Source organism: Adelges cooleyi, unplaced genomic scaffold (assembly GCF_023614345.1).
Source record: "Adelges cooleyi isolate 19-005CV unplaced genomic scaffold, UGA_ACOO_1.1 ACOO_flye_CR_arks_rails_tigmint_CR_PRNA_381, whole genome shotgun sequence".
Taxonomy (NCBI): Eukaryota; Metazoa; Arthropoda; class Insecta; order Hemiptera; family Adelgidae; genus Adelges; species Adelges cooleyi.
This window is the reverse complement of record NW_026096058.1, coordinates 1,323,949-1,342,709: the sequence shown is the minus strand read 5'-3', so window position 1 is coordinate 1,342,709 and position 18,761 is coordinate 1,323,949. Positions and strand designations below refer to the sequence as shown.

At 33.5% G+C, this 18,761-nt stretch overlaps 5 protein-coding genes across 8 annotated transcripts in view; 1 reads left to right on the top strand and 4 right to left on the bottom strand.

Moving 5' to 3' along the window:
• The window catches only part of LOC126841460 (Kv channel-interacting protein 4-like), a 267,819-nt gene that overhangs the window by 44,771 nt on the left and 204,287 nt on the right, over positions 1-18,761 (top strand). For all 4 annotated transcript variants that reach the window (XM_050577959.1, XM_050577957.1, XM_050577956.1 and 1 more), the window contains exon 2: positions 5,744-5,806. The gene's annotated coding sequence lies outside the window, so the exon portion shown is untranslated. The remainder of the gene's footprint in view (positions 1-5,743; positions 5,807-18,761) is intronic.
• On the bottom strand, positions 2,749-5,142 carry LOC126841473 (cuticle protein 19-like). The gene is made up of 2 exons (XM_050577974.1): positions 5,048-5,142; positions 2,749-3,893 (listed from the first exon to the last, which is right to left on the bottom strand). The coding sequence occupies exons 1-2, from the start codon at positions 5,057-5,059 to the stop codon at positions 3,516-3,518; spliced, it is 390 nt and encodes a 129-aa protein (XP_050433931.1). The 5' UTR covers positions 5,060-5,142; the 3' UTR covers positions 2,749-3,515.
• LOC126841443 (uncharacterized) lies at positions 7,941-9,501 on the bottom strand. The gene is made up of 3 exons (XM_050577931.1): positions 9,019-9,501; positions 8,253-8,352; positions 7,941-8,027 (listed from the first exon to the last, which is right to left on the bottom strand). Exons 1-3 carry the CDS (start codon positions 9,309-9,311, stop codon positions 7,941-7,943), a joined length of 480 nt encoding a protein of 159 aa, XP_050433888.1. The 5' UTR covers positions 9,312-9,501.
• On the bottom strand, positions 11,140-12,854 carry LOC126841442 (EF-hand domain-containing family member C2-like). The gene is made up of 4 exons (XM_050577930.1): positions 12,732-12,854; positions 12,503-12,650; positions 12,217-12,437; positions 11,140-11,446 (listed from the first exon to the last, which is right to left on the bottom strand). Exons 1-4 carry the CDS (start codon positions 12,852-12,854, stop codon positions 11,156-11,158), a joined length of 783 nt encoding a protein of 260 aa, XP_050433887.1. The 3' UTR covers positions 11,140-11,155.
• On the bottom strand, positions 14,046-16,026 carry LOC126841469 (cuticle protein 8-like). Its single transcript, XM_050577971.1, has 2 exons — positions 15,905-16,026; positions 14,046-15,039 (listed from the first exon to the last, which is right to left on the bottom strand). Exons 1-2 carry the CDS (start codon positions 15,914-15,916, stop codon positions 14,608-14,610), a joined length of 444 nt encoding a protein of 147 aa, XP_050433928.1. The 5' UTR covers positions 15,917-16,026; the 3' UTR covers positions 14,046-14,607.

The window sequence follows — 18,761 nt, the reverse complement described above, 5'->3', positions numbered from 1 at the left end:
AATAATATTAATTAACGCATTTACATTTCTTCTCGGCTGTTTGATATCAGATGGGAAAAGTTAATTATTTTCGACGACTTAGGCTAATTGCCTAAGTACTATTGTTATGTGCTATAACCTTGCTTGTTTTAAATTAATGTATAAAAACCATGTTGCACTAAACCGTTGTTAGTATCGTTTCTTTTATTCTTTACCAATATTGGCCTTTTTATTATATTTGTTTTTTTTCCTTAAAAACCGTTTTGTTTTATCTTGTTTGTAGTTGTAAATAAAACAAATTCCCGATGCATATTATGTCACGACGGTGAACTCTGACAGATTTGTCGTATTATGGTACTTTAATAGGTTGTAAAAACACAAACATTTTAATTTAAAACAAAAACTGCGTTAACGTTAAGCAACTACTTTGGTTGGTCCAATTACAATAATCCGGTATAATATTAATTATGGGTATAGTTTTAGTATATTTTTTCAAACTGTGTTCGAAACAAATTTGATTAAAAAATATTTGTTATTTTTACATAATCGTTTTGAAAATACCGAACCGGTATTGGTGCTGTAGTTTTGTTAATATGGTCGAGCCAGGCTACGATTATTATTATATAAAACTTGCATCCCGAAGCCAAGTCCGGGTCGATTTTATTAGATAATTGCACAGCGCTGACCGTGACCTTTTATTATGCGAACAGTCACTGCAACTGCTGCATTCGTTGCGGTTCTAATGTGCTAATAGTTAAAATATTATATTGATTGTGTCTGTTTAACAGTTGTCTTATTTTAAAAATGTATGATTTTCTAAAAAAAAAAAAAATAAACGATTGTTGGCACTCGTTGGTGTAGTAAAAAAATCTCTATATTTATTGTAACCTGTTGGAATTGTGCGATAAATCATACAAGCCGCGTTATTTATGTTTATTGAAACTGACTTGAACCAAATAAACGTATAACAATAAGTAATCATTCCAACAATGAGTGTAAATAATAATAATATTATCCACTTTCATCGCAATATAAACCATAGAAAATGTGACCTTCCGTTCACTCGACCACTTGAACGGTTGCACTTAATTACTTAAAGGCGCCTAACCGAAGGAACATTGTAATTTTTTTTTGGATATTATTCCATTTACAAACTTTCATGTGCGTTTGAAAACAGCGAAATAAAGCTGACAATAATAATATTATTGTGTCATAAATATAGAATGACACAAAAGATATGGTTTGAAATTTGTGACTCGACATTATTGTTATGTCATTTGGATTAATAGGTATGTATATCATTTTTGCACTAATGGGCTACACAAGCACGGTTTGTATCCGTTGACCGTTATTGTAACATTGAGGAGATCCACATTTTATTGGAATTGAAATCAATGCCGCGCTAGGAAACGTTAATGTGTTATACTTATTATTATTATTATTTTTTTAATTGTATCAAGGACTGTCTACAACCATTTTGGAAGAACATTAACACAATTACTCTGGTAGAACCGGTTTCGACACAGCATTGCAGACTACTTGCATAAAATATATATTACACGATATTTACCGTTACAGACACACACATATATTATACACTATTATTGTAGTAAAAGTGAGACATGATATTTTCCTTTTTATGGAATTGTCCACCGTTTGTATCGGTAAATAATAATGTATTATTTATACTAGACTAGATACAGGGGTTTTATTATTTTTTTATAGATTCCTATTAATTGCTCTACCGTTTTTTATCCTAAGCAATTATTGACTGTAACATAAAAAAAATGTATTTTTGAGCTATTGGGCAAGCGACTCTTTGATAAAATTCATATTTGCCGGTTTTCAAACGTATAATATATATTATAATACCGTGTATGTAACTTCCTTAAGTCAAACGTCGTTACAACCTAGAAAAAAAGCGATAATTTGTTTAAAAAATCAGGGCAGAGAAAGTAATCTTAACAATTTGTGCTAGGTAGATGCCAATTCGGGCACCGCTCGTTTGCACTTTCGCAGATCTTAAAAACGATAACACGCATATTGCCGACGAATTTATGGGCTTAATTAAACATTTTCAAAGATCTCCAATAGTTACTTAGATGATTATATAACCGACTGAAAAATGCTACTACCACTTCTTAGTATGGATCAAAATCTTCACACTTAATAGTGTACGATACTCTATACATATATATATATATATATATATAACACAGAAACATGTACACAATAATCAATTTAAAATCAAACCGATTCAACGTGCTGTTGAAAACTATAATTACCTACCTTTCAACACCTATTACATACCTTTAATTATAGACATATCGATGCCATATTTAGGACACGGATTAAAATGTACTAAAAAATACTCCATATTGCAATTATTTTTGAAAAATGTTTTTATCATCTTAAAAAGATAAATAATGTTTTGAAATAATTTGTCTGCATAAAATAACGACAAATAGTATTATTACAGTTCCTAAAAAGTATAGGTAAGTGTGTAATTGATATTACAAAAATACAACGTTAGGTATACGAATATAGGTAGACTTATTTGCTTGTTTACATTTTTTTGTGAAAAATATAATTATACAAATATATAATATGTAAAGTAATACGTTACTGGATCTTGTTTTTAAAATAATAAATAGCAGTAATTTTAACCGAAAAAATATGTTTTTTTACCGATTCGTAAATAAGAATTAGGCATACGAGTTTTATTTTATGTTTAAAATTTAAGCAGAATTGGGTATAAAAAGCGTTTTAAAAATATTAAAACTACATTGGTACTTTCTATTTTCAAATACTGCCTACTAACATTAAACATTGATAATAACATTATTGGCTTACTTAATTATTTTGTTTGAAAAATCGATAAAAAAAATTGTCATACACTCGTTATGGATAACTAATAAAATACAATATCTTATAATTCATATATATATATATCTTACCGATATAGTTGTGTATTTTCTCTTTTCATGTAAAACGATATAACCCTATGCGGCGTTGACAAGGTTACATATACTGCTTGCGTGTATTGTAAACTAACTAATTAAAGAATCACTGTAAAAGTACTACTAGGTTATATACAACAGCTGTAATAAGTTGTACTTTGTGTATGTATTTCGGTATAATATTTGTTGCTGGCAAATATCGCTCGTAAAACCGTCACCGTTAGGTTTTTCACAAGAACGGTTTGCTTTGAAATTGTATGTATAAATTCCACCGGTAATCCGTACGGCCAATGTAATCATAATAAAACCCACAAATTTCACTATCGTTTCACTACAAGTTATCTGTGGTATTTTTTTTTAAAAATAAATTTAAGAAAACAGCCCGAAAACATATCCGTGTTACAAGTACAAGTACAAGCTATGTTAGCCGAACACGTTGAAATTACATTTAATAACGAGAAAACACATTAATTTTATTTTGTACAATATTGTATCATCGGTGTAGTAAGACCGCCGCGTTCGAGAAGGCATAGCCGACGAAAACGGCGCCAAGCCCGTCAACGAGTTGGCCTGAAATCAGTAGAACTTGTGAGGGGACGACGGCTTGGGGTACGGTTGTATGATTGGCTCGTGGCGGTATGTGGGGCCGATTTTCTTGACCTTAGCTTGGAAACCGTGGACCGGATCCGCAGTGTACTCGACCAACCGGGTGGAGCCGTCGGCTTCCACAAGACTGTACGAACCCTTGACGTTGCCGTGACCGTCGCTGGTCTCGTATTGGTTTTTGATGTCTTGGGTGTGAACGTCTTTGACGCCGTATTCGAAATGGTAGGGTTTCGGCGAGTGGTGTTCGCGGTCCTCGTGGTAGTTGTGGTTAACGCCGTCGTAGTCCGGTGGGAAAGCCGTCGAGATCCGAGTGAAAACCGCCATCAAACCGACGGCCAAAACGATCATCTGCAAAACGAATCACAAGAGTTTACCTAAGTCAGTAGTACGGTTTAGCTAAGTCAGTCTCTGCATTAGTCGGAACAAACAAAAAAAAGTATCGTTCAATTTATCTCGGAGATAGATAATACACACGAACGGTAACATAATATTGAAAAAAAAACAATAATACAATAATATTTTAAGACAAGAAGTAAATAGAAAACGTTTTATCCTATCGTCGCTTGATCAAGTTGGCCACACTGTTTGATTAAAATTTTCGCGAGGAATCGAAATGTCCAGCACAGATTATGATAAAGTAAATAAATATAACGTTATTAATGTTTATAATGTTATTGAATAGTAATTGAAAACGATTTTATTGCTCTACTTGGAAATGACAATGACATAATATGAGGTGTTGCATCTTAAGCGATGAGTACCAACCGCCAGCACAGAAGCCATTTTTTCTTTGTGTGGTCACACTGGTTTTAGTCTTTTTAGCTATTTTACTATAGCACACGGGCTATTATTTTATGTTGGTTAGTTTATATTTTTATACTATTACTCTGTATAGGAGGTACAAAATCGCCATGCCAACCTATGTATATATATATTAGATATTGTATTGATATATCTTGAATTTTGATGGTGCACACTGTTTAAAAAAAGGTTATTAAATAAAACAACAATATTTTGAAGACTGCTTTAATCAACTCACAGTTAACATAGCTGTAAAACATAGCTCTGGAACTAGAGCCGATTCGAAATGAAGTGACATGCTTTTTGAAATTTCAGCGCACTAAAATAGGAGTAGTTTTTATAGGCTGTACAGATTTTTTAAAAATTTGATTTTATTGCTTTAATATTTTCTTGAAGTCTTATTTTTTTTTTTAATTTCAAAATTGTATTTATTTTATTTAAAAAAACTCTGCGTGCATTTAGCGAAACTTAAAATGCGTTTTTATCAAATCTATGTGTACAAAAACGGCGAGACCACTGTATCTAAAAAACCACTTGGCGGATCCCAATGCTAAATACGTTTAAAGCATATTGTAGGCATGCAAATCTAGTGCTTAATCGAAGGTAGCAATATAAAGAAGAAGCATTTGAGTCATTGGAATCCATTGAGTTGTTTTTAAGGTATAGTGAAACATTATCGTTATAACCATTGCGGTACTCACCTTAGCGGCCATTGTACGTGGAATGACTTATTATATTGTACTTGATATTATGACTTGAGATTACTTTGGAATATGTTCACGAGCCGACACAAAACTGATGGCTGGAACTGACCGAATGTCAGTATTTATGTGCGGTGCTGATGGTCGGCGATCCCTCCTAAAGAGCAGCAATTGTTCACCTAGGCTTTGGGTGACCTGAAGAATATCTGATTCCGTCTGCTAATTAAATAACGAAATGTTACGAAAACCAACAATTATTACTCGTATTAATAATATACGTCTTACATGTACGTATGGCGTCACGCCGACTTGATTTGGGTTTCGCCAAGAATACACACAAAACAGTGTATAATATTGCTATTTGTGCGTTAATTTAAAAACACTACAACACTGCGTTATACTTAACACGCTCGGGTCATAATAATTGTGGCTGTTATTATTACTTAATTGATAAAGATATTCACCGATATTTCGTAGAGCTCTCGAGATAATAATAGGTACTATACACCACAACTATACTATTAGCTAACCCGATGTTGACATGGCGGTCGGTCGGCGCACATAATAATACATATAAAATTCATAATGGAATCCGTTCGGTTCCGTTTGCTAAATAAATAATAATATATACTTCTTGACGTAGGCTGTAAAAATGTAATAATATTTTTTAAACGTTTATTGTATTGCTTGTTTCAGTAATCCAGTGTATCCAGTAATCGCTTCCTTACACTGGTAATCAAATGACGTGACCTGATGTAGGTAAGTTCAACGTTTTTCTTCTACTGCGGTTTAACAACTAAGGGGTTTTTTCCCTGGCTACACTATAGTGTACACTATGGCGGTTAAACATGTTACTTTGCATGTGCCATTATTGAGCTCTTAAATTTATAGCTGGCTACAGTTAAAACAAGTGTGTTCCAAACGTTAAATTTGTCATACCTCAGCCTAGCGGCACTTGTATATCCTTCTTGTGGTACACAGAAAAAATACATAGTTAGAGCAACTAAAAGTATGCCTGACATAGAGGAACATTACATATTTTATAGTTTGAATAACTAAGTACATAGTTTGGCCAACTAGATGTTTAGTTAAAGCGACAACTTATTTAGTTGGTCCAGCTTAATATTTTTTCCATGTATCCTCTATAGTATATTAATTCGAAATGGTATTTTTGTTGTCCTGTAAAGAGAGGAAAACTGAAAAATACTGCTTCTCTCTCCTTTAACTCGGGAAATCCTCAAAACAAACAACTTTTCTAGTGCAGGCACATTTTTTTTTCGAGAAAACAGTAGGTACACATCTATCAGAGGACAACACATTTTGATGAAATGGCTTGAAAGTAACAAAGAAAATGTTTTAGTGTTTGAAAAAAATTGATAGTTAAATGCACGTGATTTCAAATTTACTTGGAAACAAAAAAACAGTAATTAAATAAATAAACATTTTCTTTTTTGTCGAACAAACGACAGACTTACTTTGCGATACCAATTTTGTTGGGTGATGAATAGTAGCTAGTAATAGCTATTATTAGTAATAGCTAGTAATAGTTTTGATAACAAAACATGTCAATAGTAAATTGATAACGAATGAAAGTGGTATCCATTAAATGGCATTTAATCAATTTTGCATAAATAGAAATTTGTATTTTGCATTTTATTTGAAATTTCCAAAATCTTCGTTTTTATTTTTACTATTAGATCATCTTTGAGTCAGAAAACTGAATACTTACAGTCTACACCAACTACATAGAACATACGTTATACAGCTCCATATAAAGGGAAAAAATGATACTTAAAAGATAACATGCGTTGAGAACCAAAATGGTATAAGCAATTTTTGTACAATTTTAATAAAGGAGCAAAATAAAAATTATATTTTCAATGACATGTCTTTTTTTCTATTGGGCGACATTTACTAGTTTTTTAAATGTTTTCTTTCAAAAATCTATATCATATTATAATAAAAACATAGAAAGTAAAAGTGTTCATTAACAAAAATATATCTTGATCTTTTCTCGTTGTTGACAAAATATTTAAAACTAGTCACTTGTATGATTATTTTGGTTCTGAAACTTGCGGATAAAACTTAAATTAATTACAGAAATATCCATTGTCCGATTTAGAAAAACAATATTATGATGTGATATTAATTTTCGTTAGAATTTTATTAACTAAAATAAGTATTTTCATGTGCACGGGGAGGATATTTTAAGCTTTTATAAAACCAATTTATTACAAGAAGACTTTGGGAAAAAAAACTGCAGCCAAAAAAAAAAAAAACCAAATAAAATCGCATCTAATTAAAAATAATAATACCTACCGTGGAAACGAGCCTACAATATTTCGACCTAGATGTTTACTGCAAGAAACATGTAAGTATAGGCCATTTTTTCAAAAAACCCATTATTTCGCCCACTGCCATAACAGATCACGGTATAGCTGTATATTAATTAGAACAAAAGTTATGTCTCAATATATCAGATGTGTTAAATTAATTACATATAATATGTACCTAAGTATAATTATGAATTAATGATAGAATTTAATGCGTTCAGGAAGCGAATGATTTAATTTGTATTCTCGCGGTTCTGATTATTATATAATAATTCGGTTATACTTACTTGAGAATGTAATATAAGAGTAGAAATTACGCATAATGAAGGAACTAAATTAGGATTTTATCGATAATTTTATCTTTAGTAGTTTTATACTTGTTTCAATGCTAATTAATTAACTATACATTTGTATTTAATTTAGGTTGTGCTTTGTGAATTGATACTGCAGTCCCAAATGTTAGTCGAGAAAAAAAATTGTGTTAGATTTTAATTTTGATATAATTTTATTTCATAAAAGATGGTAAATACAACATAATAGTAATATATATTTTGTCAGTATTAGTATGCCGGCTGAAATGAACGCATAAACTCCACCAATTCTCCGACCTTGATGTAAACTACTTCCGGTTTGACCATCAATATTTCCTGTAACGGTTTTTAGAATATTACACTTGTTTAATGTGATTGCATAAGCTAATAATTTAGTTAAATAAGAAATCGTTAAATATACATTGTAATGATATCTAGGTCAAACAAAATGTCCCTCATTAAATATGAGCCCATATTTTGATATAGAAAAAATTTTCCAAAAATATGAACTACACATTGTGTGTAAATGGTCCCACGTTAAAAAAAAAAGAAAGTTAATACTTTTGCAACTCCATGTGGCACTTCAGTTGGATATTTCATGTAGTCTATGAAGTCCAACAGTTCTTCAATTCTTACTCTCCCGTCTTCCATATTGATAAATCTGAAATAAATACAGTTTAGGCTTTTGTAAAAAATAATTTTGAAGTATCAGTGCTAGAATTTTGGGTTTTTTTGTTAACAAACATGTTTGAAAGATCTTGACAGACATAAAGATTGGAAAACACTGAATCTAGTGGCTGTTGTTTGACTACTTATTTGAGTGTCATTAATTCGTACAAAACGCAAGACGTTTGTTATTTCGGTAAAACGATCAATAACATTGTTTATTTATCTACATGACTTAGATCTAGGTACACAGAGTGCATAATATAAAACTAAATAGTGATTACTCTAACTATAGATAACATCGCCAAATCAAGTTGGTCACACTGTTTTATTTAAATTTTCGCAGGGAATCGACTAGCGGACACTATTTACAATAATAACGTAAACTGATAACATTTGCTAATTAACGATTATTGACGGTGATAACATTACAAATGATTGATAATAAGATTGATAACAGGAGGATAATTTTTTTAATTTTTTTGGTCACACTGACGCGAGAGTATGAAAGTTTTGTTGACATTTTTCGATTTGATCAGAATGCACTATCTGGTTTTATCTAATCCGTGGTTATAATAATATGCTATTGAATGGTAGGTAATTGAAAATGATTTTTTTGCTCTCCTGTCAAGTTGAGAATACAAGTTTTAGGCATAGGTACTTTTTAACGAGCGGGTTTCTGAGTTCTGGCGCCAACGGAACTCTGTTGGTTTTAAAAATGTCCAACGTTTCTGGTGCACTCAACGTGTTGCCGCCGCCGGAGTGCATGAGTCTCGTTTTCACAGAAATTTCCAATCCGTCAAAATTCCTAAAAGAAGCCCGTCGCAATTCGTTTTGGATGACACTCCGGTACAGTTGCTCCGACACTGTTTGATAGGGTTCGAATTTCTTGTACACAAACGCCAACACCACCACCGCGTGTTGGCCCAGCTCTCTCTTGAACTGGTCGTACATGAGCCGTCGAAACTCTTCTCTGGGCACGAGCGGTCGGTTTTGGAAACAATTCTCGTAGAAGGTGTCTACGTTGGACCCGTCCGAGTTGATCAAGTCGTGCAATTGGTTGTACAGCAGCGACAAGTTGCTGTGATAGAACTAGACCGGTATATTTTAGTACAGGGAGTCCCAAAAAGAATGGTGGGGTTTCAAACGGCTGTAGGATGTGAAGCATAGGACCTACAGCGCTCTGGTAGGGCTTGAATGACGCTTCGCGAACTCGATCACTTCTCCTGTGAACACGCCATCTTAACAAACTGAACAATGAAGGCTGGCGACACAAACGGAAACGCGGAGAGACATTTGTGTGGCAATCATTCAAAACTTGACAACTTCATGCAAGCCCTACCTGAGCACTGTAGGTCTAATACTTCACAACCTACAGCCGTTCGAAACCCCACCATTGTTAACCCTGCCATTATTTTTGGGACACCCTGTATATCATGCCGTCTGACACTCGCGGTCGGTCTCTTTCTCTTACCTCTTTGGGATGGCCAATCATGAACTTTAAAGTTTTCTCGCAGATGTCGGTGAGAACAAACTGGAAGTGGTCGATAAACACCGTGGCGCCTACTACAAGCTCGTTGTACGTAAACGACTTTCCGCTATCGTCAGTCGGCGAAATTGACCGTTTGGAACGGAATTCTCCTCCTGGCACGCCTGTGGGTACACAAAAGCTATACTTACAGCTTATAAAGTCCCCCACCAAGAGTTAAAATACAATCAGCAGCTGTATCATCATCCCTGTACTCAGCGACGAAGTACAGCTGCACAACGTCACAACACAGTATCAGGCCGCCAACTTAACTTCATTCTTATCACTTGAAATTTTGAATAGTTGTCAAGGAATGCATAGAGTTCAATTTGAATTACTAAAATGGTATTTTTTAAGCTTTTATTCGGCTGAAATTGTCGATACTGTACATCCGAATGTCGGTCGCTGTGTTTTGACGTTGTGCAGTTGAGTAAACAAGAAGGCGACCGACAGTGTGGCCACTTTAAATAAAAATTATTATTACGATAATGTGATAATATTACAACTGATAAGTCATATGTTTTTGTATCGAGTCGTCATGGCGGGATTATACGGGTTTAGGGTAAACATGAAGGTAAACTGCTGCTGTTGTTGTTTACCTGAATTGCGTTGTGTTATTTCGTAAATTCCGAACGTATCGTCGTAGAAAAAGTATTTAATAAGAAAATCTCTCGACTCGTTCACCGGATTGCTGGAAATCATTTTCGCTTTGAACATGAACACGAAATTGGTAGCTTCGCTTCTGAGTTTTTTCAGTATGTTTTCTCCGCGGCTCTTGATCACCGTTTCGTTTCGAATTCTTCGCAAATCGTCCTCGGCCTTTTGCTTTTGAGTTCTCGGCGGTATGATCGAAGCAAAAGATTCTGAAACGGGGAATAGCAACAATCAGCGGGGGAGTGTTGTGTGTTTGGGCGACCCAGATGTTAACTAACATCAATCGGTCCGAAAAAAATGCCACCGCTGCCAAACGCTGCATATTTATTGAACCTTTTCAAAAACGTACCCAGCCCGTAGACCGATTTATAGTATTCCTTTGTGAATTCGTCGCAGTCCGTCAACACCATAATGCGATTATAAACGTGTATCCGAGCTCCAATATAAAGGTCCGAATCGTTGTAATAGGTGGCTGCAACGTTACTGCCGCTGTGCAAAGGGTCCAGGGCAAACCATTGGTTGGTGAGGTCCGTACCCGTGCCCATAACTTTAAGTATTTGGTTTTGTTCGTCGTAACCGATGGGTTTCAGAAAAGGTCCTTGCTGCAACATACATATTACGCAACCGAATGAAAAGGGCGGTCAATGTTATACGAGTACATTGAAAATACTTTGGGTATTCGCTGTCTTTGCAGGAACATCGTCATCTTGTCGTCTTCGCCCATCTCCATTATAGCCATTGTGTCGTCCAACAAAAAGTAGTGCACTTCCATAAAGTGCAGTAGACCTTCCGCACTTTGTCTGTCGTCCCAATAGGCTTTAAACGACAACACTTTCCCTTCGAGATCGACGTCTTTGTATTTTTTCGACTTGCCAGAAGTCGTTTCTGCGTTTGATTCCAAACCGGTCTGGAAACGAAAAAAAATGATTTACATTACACAGCCGGTGTTCTGCGGTCACTGCGTTACTTGTCAAAGCTAAACTCAACATAATAGTATTGAGGAATTCGCATACGGATTGTATGATATGTCAGCCGACACAATTTCAATGCTACGTTACTTTTCCATGATAAATATATTAAAAATAACACTATAGTGCTGCACTTCAAGGTAAAACAACAGATTTTTAAATAACGATTTTTGACTGGTTTAAAGTTAATGCAGTAGGGTCAAATTACAATGCCTAAAATATTGTACACACTATTTGCAATTATTAGCGTATTATCACGGTGATACCGAAAGCAAACATGTTTACTTATTGTTTACTGATATTGTTTGCTTACCGCAAAAATGATTTTGCATTATTATAGGTACCGACATTACAAACTGCAGCTGGAAAAGCTGTTTGCTGATAAGAGCAAACATTGTATGAAACAGTATGTAAACAGTACCTTCGCGAAAATACGATTAAAAATAACGCAAACTGATAAGAAATACTGATAACAAGTAATACTTGATTGTCGATGGTGATAACATTATATATGTTTGATAAAATTATTTATTTTCATTTCTTTGGTCACACTGACCTGAGATTATTAAAGTTTGTTTATATTTTTCGATTTTTTTTTTAGAGTGCACTATTTGGTTTTATTTAATCTGCGTTATTATACTGAGTTTTGCGCTCATCAATGGTAATAATTGATTTCAATAATATTTATACGTATAAGGTGGATTTCTACTTTTGCTCTGTATTCGAAATACGGATCTCTGGGTTGGGTCTGATTTTCCGGCACGTCCAAACCCATTTTTCGCAAAACGTCTCTGGTGTAACAATCGACGCCGGTAATTCTAAACACCTTGCCGTAGAATTCTACTGTTTTTCCAATGTTGAAATCTAGCAGCTCGTAAAACCCGTTCGCTCGTCCAGGATGGGGTATCCTGTGTCTCCTTATGAGGCATCCTGCGGTCAACCACACTGTGTAATAGCTGGTGACATAACTGTCAAACTCTATAGTCTATACATACCTTGGGTCATGCCGCTGTTGGGTATGGCCGGTTCCATCACCGTGATGGTATTGTCTTCGGGGAAATAAACTATTTTGCATTTTCTGACGTTATAGTTGTATTGGCTTTCGTTGGCCGACACTTTAAAATACCCGTCAAACGTTAAGGTCTGAGCAATACACCAATTGTTAGTATACAATAATTATTATCTGTCTAAACAATTATTTTTTTATTGTAAATCGTTGTTCACCTCTTTGCCGAACACCATCCAAGCCGGTTTATTCGTCACGTCCCGACCGTTTGTCAACATCACCTGAACCATGTCCGGGTTGACGGTTCGGTCTTCTTTCTTCTCATCCAGCGGTGTGACCATAAATACATTGTTGTACACATAAAGTTTACTACCGATCCCGTATCTTTCTTTGGGCTCCTGTGTCAATAATTAACAAGGCGTAAGGTCGATTTGGACGTTTTTATCGGATTTTCACATAAACTTTTTAGGAACCTTTGTTAGCTCAATATTATCAGATGCGTTTAATGGTTCCGATATTAAAATTCAGATACATGTAATTACTGACAATTCTAATAGATAACAATAATAAATACCTTGAAATTGGAATGATAACCAGGAAGCATGGGCAATTTATAAGACATACTCGAATAGTATTATATTAATCAAAATGTTAAACGTTTAAAACATGTATTTTTTTATTGAAAATAGTGTAATGGCACTAACAGTAACGGTTTAGTAGTATATTTGATTAAGAAATACAGTTGTAAAATTAAAATAACAATATATTTTATTTATTAGTAACTGCGCAAAACATATGTTTAAAAAATATATATTTGACATAATAATGATTGTTTATGTGTATTATATTATATTGAAAATATAATAAAAAAATATAAAAATAGGAATAGTATTTGTCCGTGTTTTTGGGAGCTTTAAAGGTCTAATATTCAATTATATTTGTGTTAAAAAGATACTAAATATTTGTATTTCATTAAAAGTTTTTATGTTTCATTGTAATTATTGCAATTTACATACATTTTACAGACGTACCAAGTGGAAAAACATTACTATAGTATACTATTATACAAAACAGTAGGTTCTCTCTTTGTTTATTGCATAATAGGTCATGCGTTAATTTATTCATTAGTGCATGTGTGCACATTTAACGGACTAATAATCACTTATAAAAAAATATTTTTTTAAATAATAGTATCTTATTCGTCTCGTTTATTTATTTTTAATAATGGTTGTTCGGTCGAGAGTGATTAAAAGATAATATAGTTATTAATATTTTGCTACATTTTCACAGTCGACTGCTTTATGGTTATTATTCACCGCTTTGTGTATTATTTCATTTTTTTTTCGTAGAATATCTTATTATGATTTAATTTCTTCTGTATTACGGTTCGCTTGAGCTTAACACAAAACGACAGGAACATTTTATAAATACCATATTATTAAAAATAAATCGGCATTCGAGTTAATGTTACTGTTTTATATATATATATATTTTTTTTTTACATAATCATATTTTAAAAACGTACAAAAAAAATATATCTACTATTTGTTTAACGATGAAAAACGCGCATCATAATAATATATACAGGATGATTCATTAAAGATAAGACACTAATTTTTTCTTAGAAAAAAAAAATAATAGCAATCTTATAGTTTGTCTTTTTAAAAAAACATTTATGTTATGTACACCTTTTTTTTTCTCCTGAGCTCTATCGACTTTTAAAACCTAAACGGTAACTATAAATGGCATTTTGTTGACTATTAAAATTAAGAATAATTTGCTGAACATGTCGACTGGCTGTTAACCTGTTTTGGATAATCGCTTTTAATGTTACCAAAGTAACGTACACGTTACCGTTTGACTGTTAAAAGTCGATAGAGCTAAAATTGGCATATCGTAAAAAAAAGGTAATCTTAAGTGTCCGCAAGAAGAAAAACAACTATAAAATTGCAATTATTTTTAGAGAAAACTAGTGTGTTATTCTTGATACACTCTGTATAGTCGGAAAGAAACAAACAAAAAATACAAAAATTAAAACAAAAAACAAACATTTACACACACAACTTGAAAACATCTTAGCGAAACAAACAATGCTCAGTAATAACCGCTGTAGTACTCGGGTTTGCCGTACGGGTAAGCGGCGGTTGCGGGTTCGTGGTAAACGGCCGGTTCCTCGTGCCGGTAAGTGGGCGGCGGGATTTTCTTGACTTTGGCCTGGAACCCGTGCACGTGGTCGGCCGTGTACTCGACCAGGCGCGTGGAACCGTCCGGTTCGACCAGGCTGTACGAACCCTTGACCGTGCCGTGCCCGTCGCTGGTCTCCTGGTGGCTTTTGATGTCTTGGGTGTGCGTGTCCTTTACGGCGTACCCGAAGTGATAAGCGGCCGGCGCTTCGTCGTGATGGTCGTCGGCGTGGTGGTAAGCAACGTCTTCGGCCTGGTGGAAATCTTGGTAACTATAAGTCGGGGGATAAGCGGCGGCCAGTCTGGCGCACACGGCCAAAGCGCAGGTGGCGAAAAAAATCATCTGAAAATATCGAAAATTTCAATCATAAAGTTTAAAACGATTTTCATAAAAAAAAAAATTCAGTAATTTTGTAATAAAACTAATTTAATTTTAAACGTTTTTCAATATTAAAACGGATTTTTTTGTTTACATCAAAAAAGCAAAAGAATAATTAATCCGTTCCCAACACAAATCAGTAAAGTAGCCAAAGTAACTCTTAAGTAGTCGAAATTGTTCAGACTTTTTAGTCTTAAGACGTCAAAAAAAAACAGACCGCTTTCAATCCACTTGATAAATAAATAAGTTTTTTTATTCTCAAATTCATTAACGTCGAATCCCGGTTATCAACTCTACATTTTATATGGTAATTTTTAATGTTAAAATATGTTAAGTATTAGATTAAAAATGGACTAATATCTAACGTGTATAGTGTATACCCTGACAATTTGATTTTAAAAAGTTTCGTTTTTACTTTACATACTCAGTAATATTGAAAAAAAAATTCTAAAACAAGAGAAATTAGATAAAAATATACTTAAAATGTTATTAGGGAAGGATATGAAGAACAGTTAAAACAGTAATAAATACATTTTCTTAAGAACACTTAAAATACAGATTTTCACAAAAACTGAACATTAAAATATTATGTGTAGTATAATATGTAAATGAGATGAAAATAAATTATGTTTTAATTATACATATTAAACTGACTAAAAAAAGAAGCGATTAAATAATATGAATGCAATTTAAAGGCATTTTATAAAATGTACTGTGTTATTAATACTATGCGTTGATTTATTTTTAAGGAAAAAAAAACTATTTGTTATGTGTACAGCGAGTGGCGTCGAAATTATTAATATTAACAGTATTGTTGTTATCGACTTACCTTAGCTGCCATTTTTTCAACGTTGTTGTCTTGTACGACGGTGTCACTGTGAATCACAACAAATGCACAACTAATGCTTGTCTAAAACCTGGAAAGCTGTATTTATATCGACGCCTTACACCCTTCCAACCTATTGTTTGGTCGAGAAATTTTTCGTGAAGAAGTGGACTGCGGTTACATGAGCTAATTAATAATAAAAAAAAACACACACACACACACACAATTGCCTACCAACATAATTAACTGAACCATCGCTTTCTGTGCATATTACATCAGATGTGTTGTACACACACACACACACCGACCGTGTATTCCTCTGATTTGGTTTTACTATGGAAACTGTTCGGCGTGGACGCAATTGAGTATTGTTAATGGATTGTAACGTTTCACCAGGACTTATGATTCGGTAAAAAAAAAAAAAATAGGGCTATAATATTATTGTAGAGGTGTCCACAAAACTCATCATCATGATATATCATTCTGCCTTACCCGTTAAACACATTAATATATTGTATCTACTGTAGGTATCTTATAAGTGAACCACGTGGTGGTCTCAATCGTACAAGCGTGCACGCGTCCAACCTATTACATGTTAATGATATTAACGGATTTTTGTTAAAAGCAAGAAAAAAACTTTAAAAAAAAATCTGTAACTGTACTATAGTGTCGGTTAGAGACTGTGATTGCACAACATTTGAATACTGGATCTGGTGGCATAAGGGCCGACTGCTCGTCTCGCAAGTATAATAATATATTCAACTATTTTAAAAACACAATCTAACAGGACGATAGCTGAACGGACGTTTTCTAAAATACCTAACCGACCAAATAAAACACTCTGCCGCGTCGACTTGCGCAGTGACCGGCCTAATCAATAGCTGGACATAAAATAATTAATAGAAATCGGAAAACAAAAGTAAAAACTCGTTTCTTACAAGACAATAATAGTCCAGTAGAGTTTTAACGTGCTAGAAAAAACCTAAGCAAAACTTGCTGTTATATATATAGTTCAATAAAAAGAGTACCCTTCGCCTCAAAAAAATGTCCACATTTATTAGTAGTAGCGTATACTAGACGTTGTTGTAGGTGTAGAAACGAGGGTGAAAATATTAATTTTCAAGATCAAAACATATCCAGGGGACAGTGTATATGAACTTTCTACACGAGGGTTGCATTTAGATGATAACAGAAAACGTTCACGACATCAATTGGTTTATCGACATTTTTTGAATTTTTATGAGTAAGTTTAGAATAAATATTGAAAGTAGAATTTGGTTTAGATATGTAAATGGCACTATAATTATAGTGGATAGATAATTCAATATTGAATATATCATTCTTCAAGATATAAATTATCTTTGTCCTTCAATTTTGAAATATGGTCACATGAAATACCAGCATATTAGTATAGTATGTTTTTTCAGATTAGCCATAATACGCCTGTGTTGAGAAGTGGTTTCTAAGTTAGAAAACGATTGGTGTATTTTTCAGGTACATCATGATGGGTTTAATTCGAATAAAAAATTAAGAAGTGCACAAATCCGCCGTTGTAGAAGACCGGATAATAATATAAATACATCAAAATCACTAAAGATGCATTAAAAATGGGACAAAAGAGACAAAGTGGCACTTGTAGTTGTGCGGTGTGAGATTGGACTTAGATGTGTACGGGGAGAAGTTTAAATTGTCTTGAAGCGCAAATAACTCTCAAATGAGTCACTGTGTTGTTTCCATCGAAACACTGTAAAAATATTATACTAAACTATTGTTAAGCTTGATTATAAAACTACTTGACACACTTTTTAAATATTTTTTGTTATTATTATTATTAAAACATTTCAAGATCTAGTTTTTTCAGTGCAACAACGATAATATAATGACCATTCTTCATGAACGAACGCGGTCTTCACCGCATACACTAAATACGGAGCACGGTCACTTTCCTTTGATATAATATAATCCTTGTGTTCTCACACGCTGGCCCAAGACTACACACAACGTAACTGGCACAGATACGTACGTCTTTAATTAAATTACCTATATCTTATACACACACTCGCACATAATATGTATACATAGAAATAAAAGTTACGAATACACGAGAGTGTTGGGTAATATTTTTTTCTTAATAATATTTGTTTTGCGTTCAAGTTCAAGTGCTGTCAAACAGCTGCTGTTGTTTATGATTCATTACACAGTTGTATAATAATAATAATGCTTGTGCTTAAAAAAAACAACCGGATGGTTTCTATATTGAACGTATAGAACAAATATAGTTTAACTGTTTTTTTTTTTTTTTTACTATGTTTCTCTACTCAGAGAGTATGTTCATGCCCAATATTTCAATTATCAAAAAAACAATTCAAATTTATTTTTAAAAAAAGGCTTTTCAGTATGACAACTTGTCTAATATCGAGTTAAATTTTCAATTTGTGGATTGCTTGCTCCTACTAATATTAATCGTGCTTTGTGTAACTTTTTTAGTTGTAATTTTCACTAGCGCGAAATCATAGTACAACATAAATGTCTTGCATATGTTTTTCTTACTTTTTACTCCTGAACAACAATGTTTTTTAGACGTTAGAATCAAAATAATACGGTAATTTATTTTATCAGTTGTTTGCTCATCGCCAAAGCTCCCAATATGTTCCGATCATAATTTGTTTGAGCTTTGATGCAAAAGTCTACTTATCCGAAAACTCAGTACTGAAGCGAGTAAATAATGTGGTTTTTATAGAATACAATCGGATAGTATCTTTAAGCGTTTCTAATTTTGTCCAGCTTGTGTTGGACTAAAAATACGCTGAGAGTAACAAAATTGGTAGTGGTAGGTGGTTTTTTACTATATTCTAATACA

Bases quoted from the DNA above. Each gene is read 5' to 3' on its own strand.
- LOC126841443 (XM_050577931.1), bottom strand. From the start codon at position 9,311: ATGTACGACCAGTTCAAGAGAGAGCTGGGCCAACACGCGGTGGTGGTG. The intron at 8,353-9,018 runs GTACCTATGCCT...TATTTATTTCAG, and splicing joins AGAAACCCGCTCGTTAAAAA to ATTTATCAATATGGAAGACG. The intron at 8,028-8,252 runs GTATTAACTTTC...AAACCGTTACAG, and splicing joins TGCCACATGGAGTTGCAAAA to GAAATATTGATGGTCAAACC.
- LOC126841442 (XM_050577930.1), bottom strand. From the start codon at position 12,854: ATGGTCACACCGCTGGATGAGAAGAAAGAAGACCGAACCGTCAACCCG. The intron at 12,438-12,502 runs GTATGTATAGAC...GGTTGACCGCAG, and splicing joins CAACAGCGGCATGACCCAAG to GATGCCTCATAAGGAGACAC. The intron at 11,447-12,216 runs GTAGAAATCCAC...TTTCGTTTCCAG, and splicing joins ATTTCGAATACAGAGCAAAA to ACCGGTTTGGAATCAAACGC.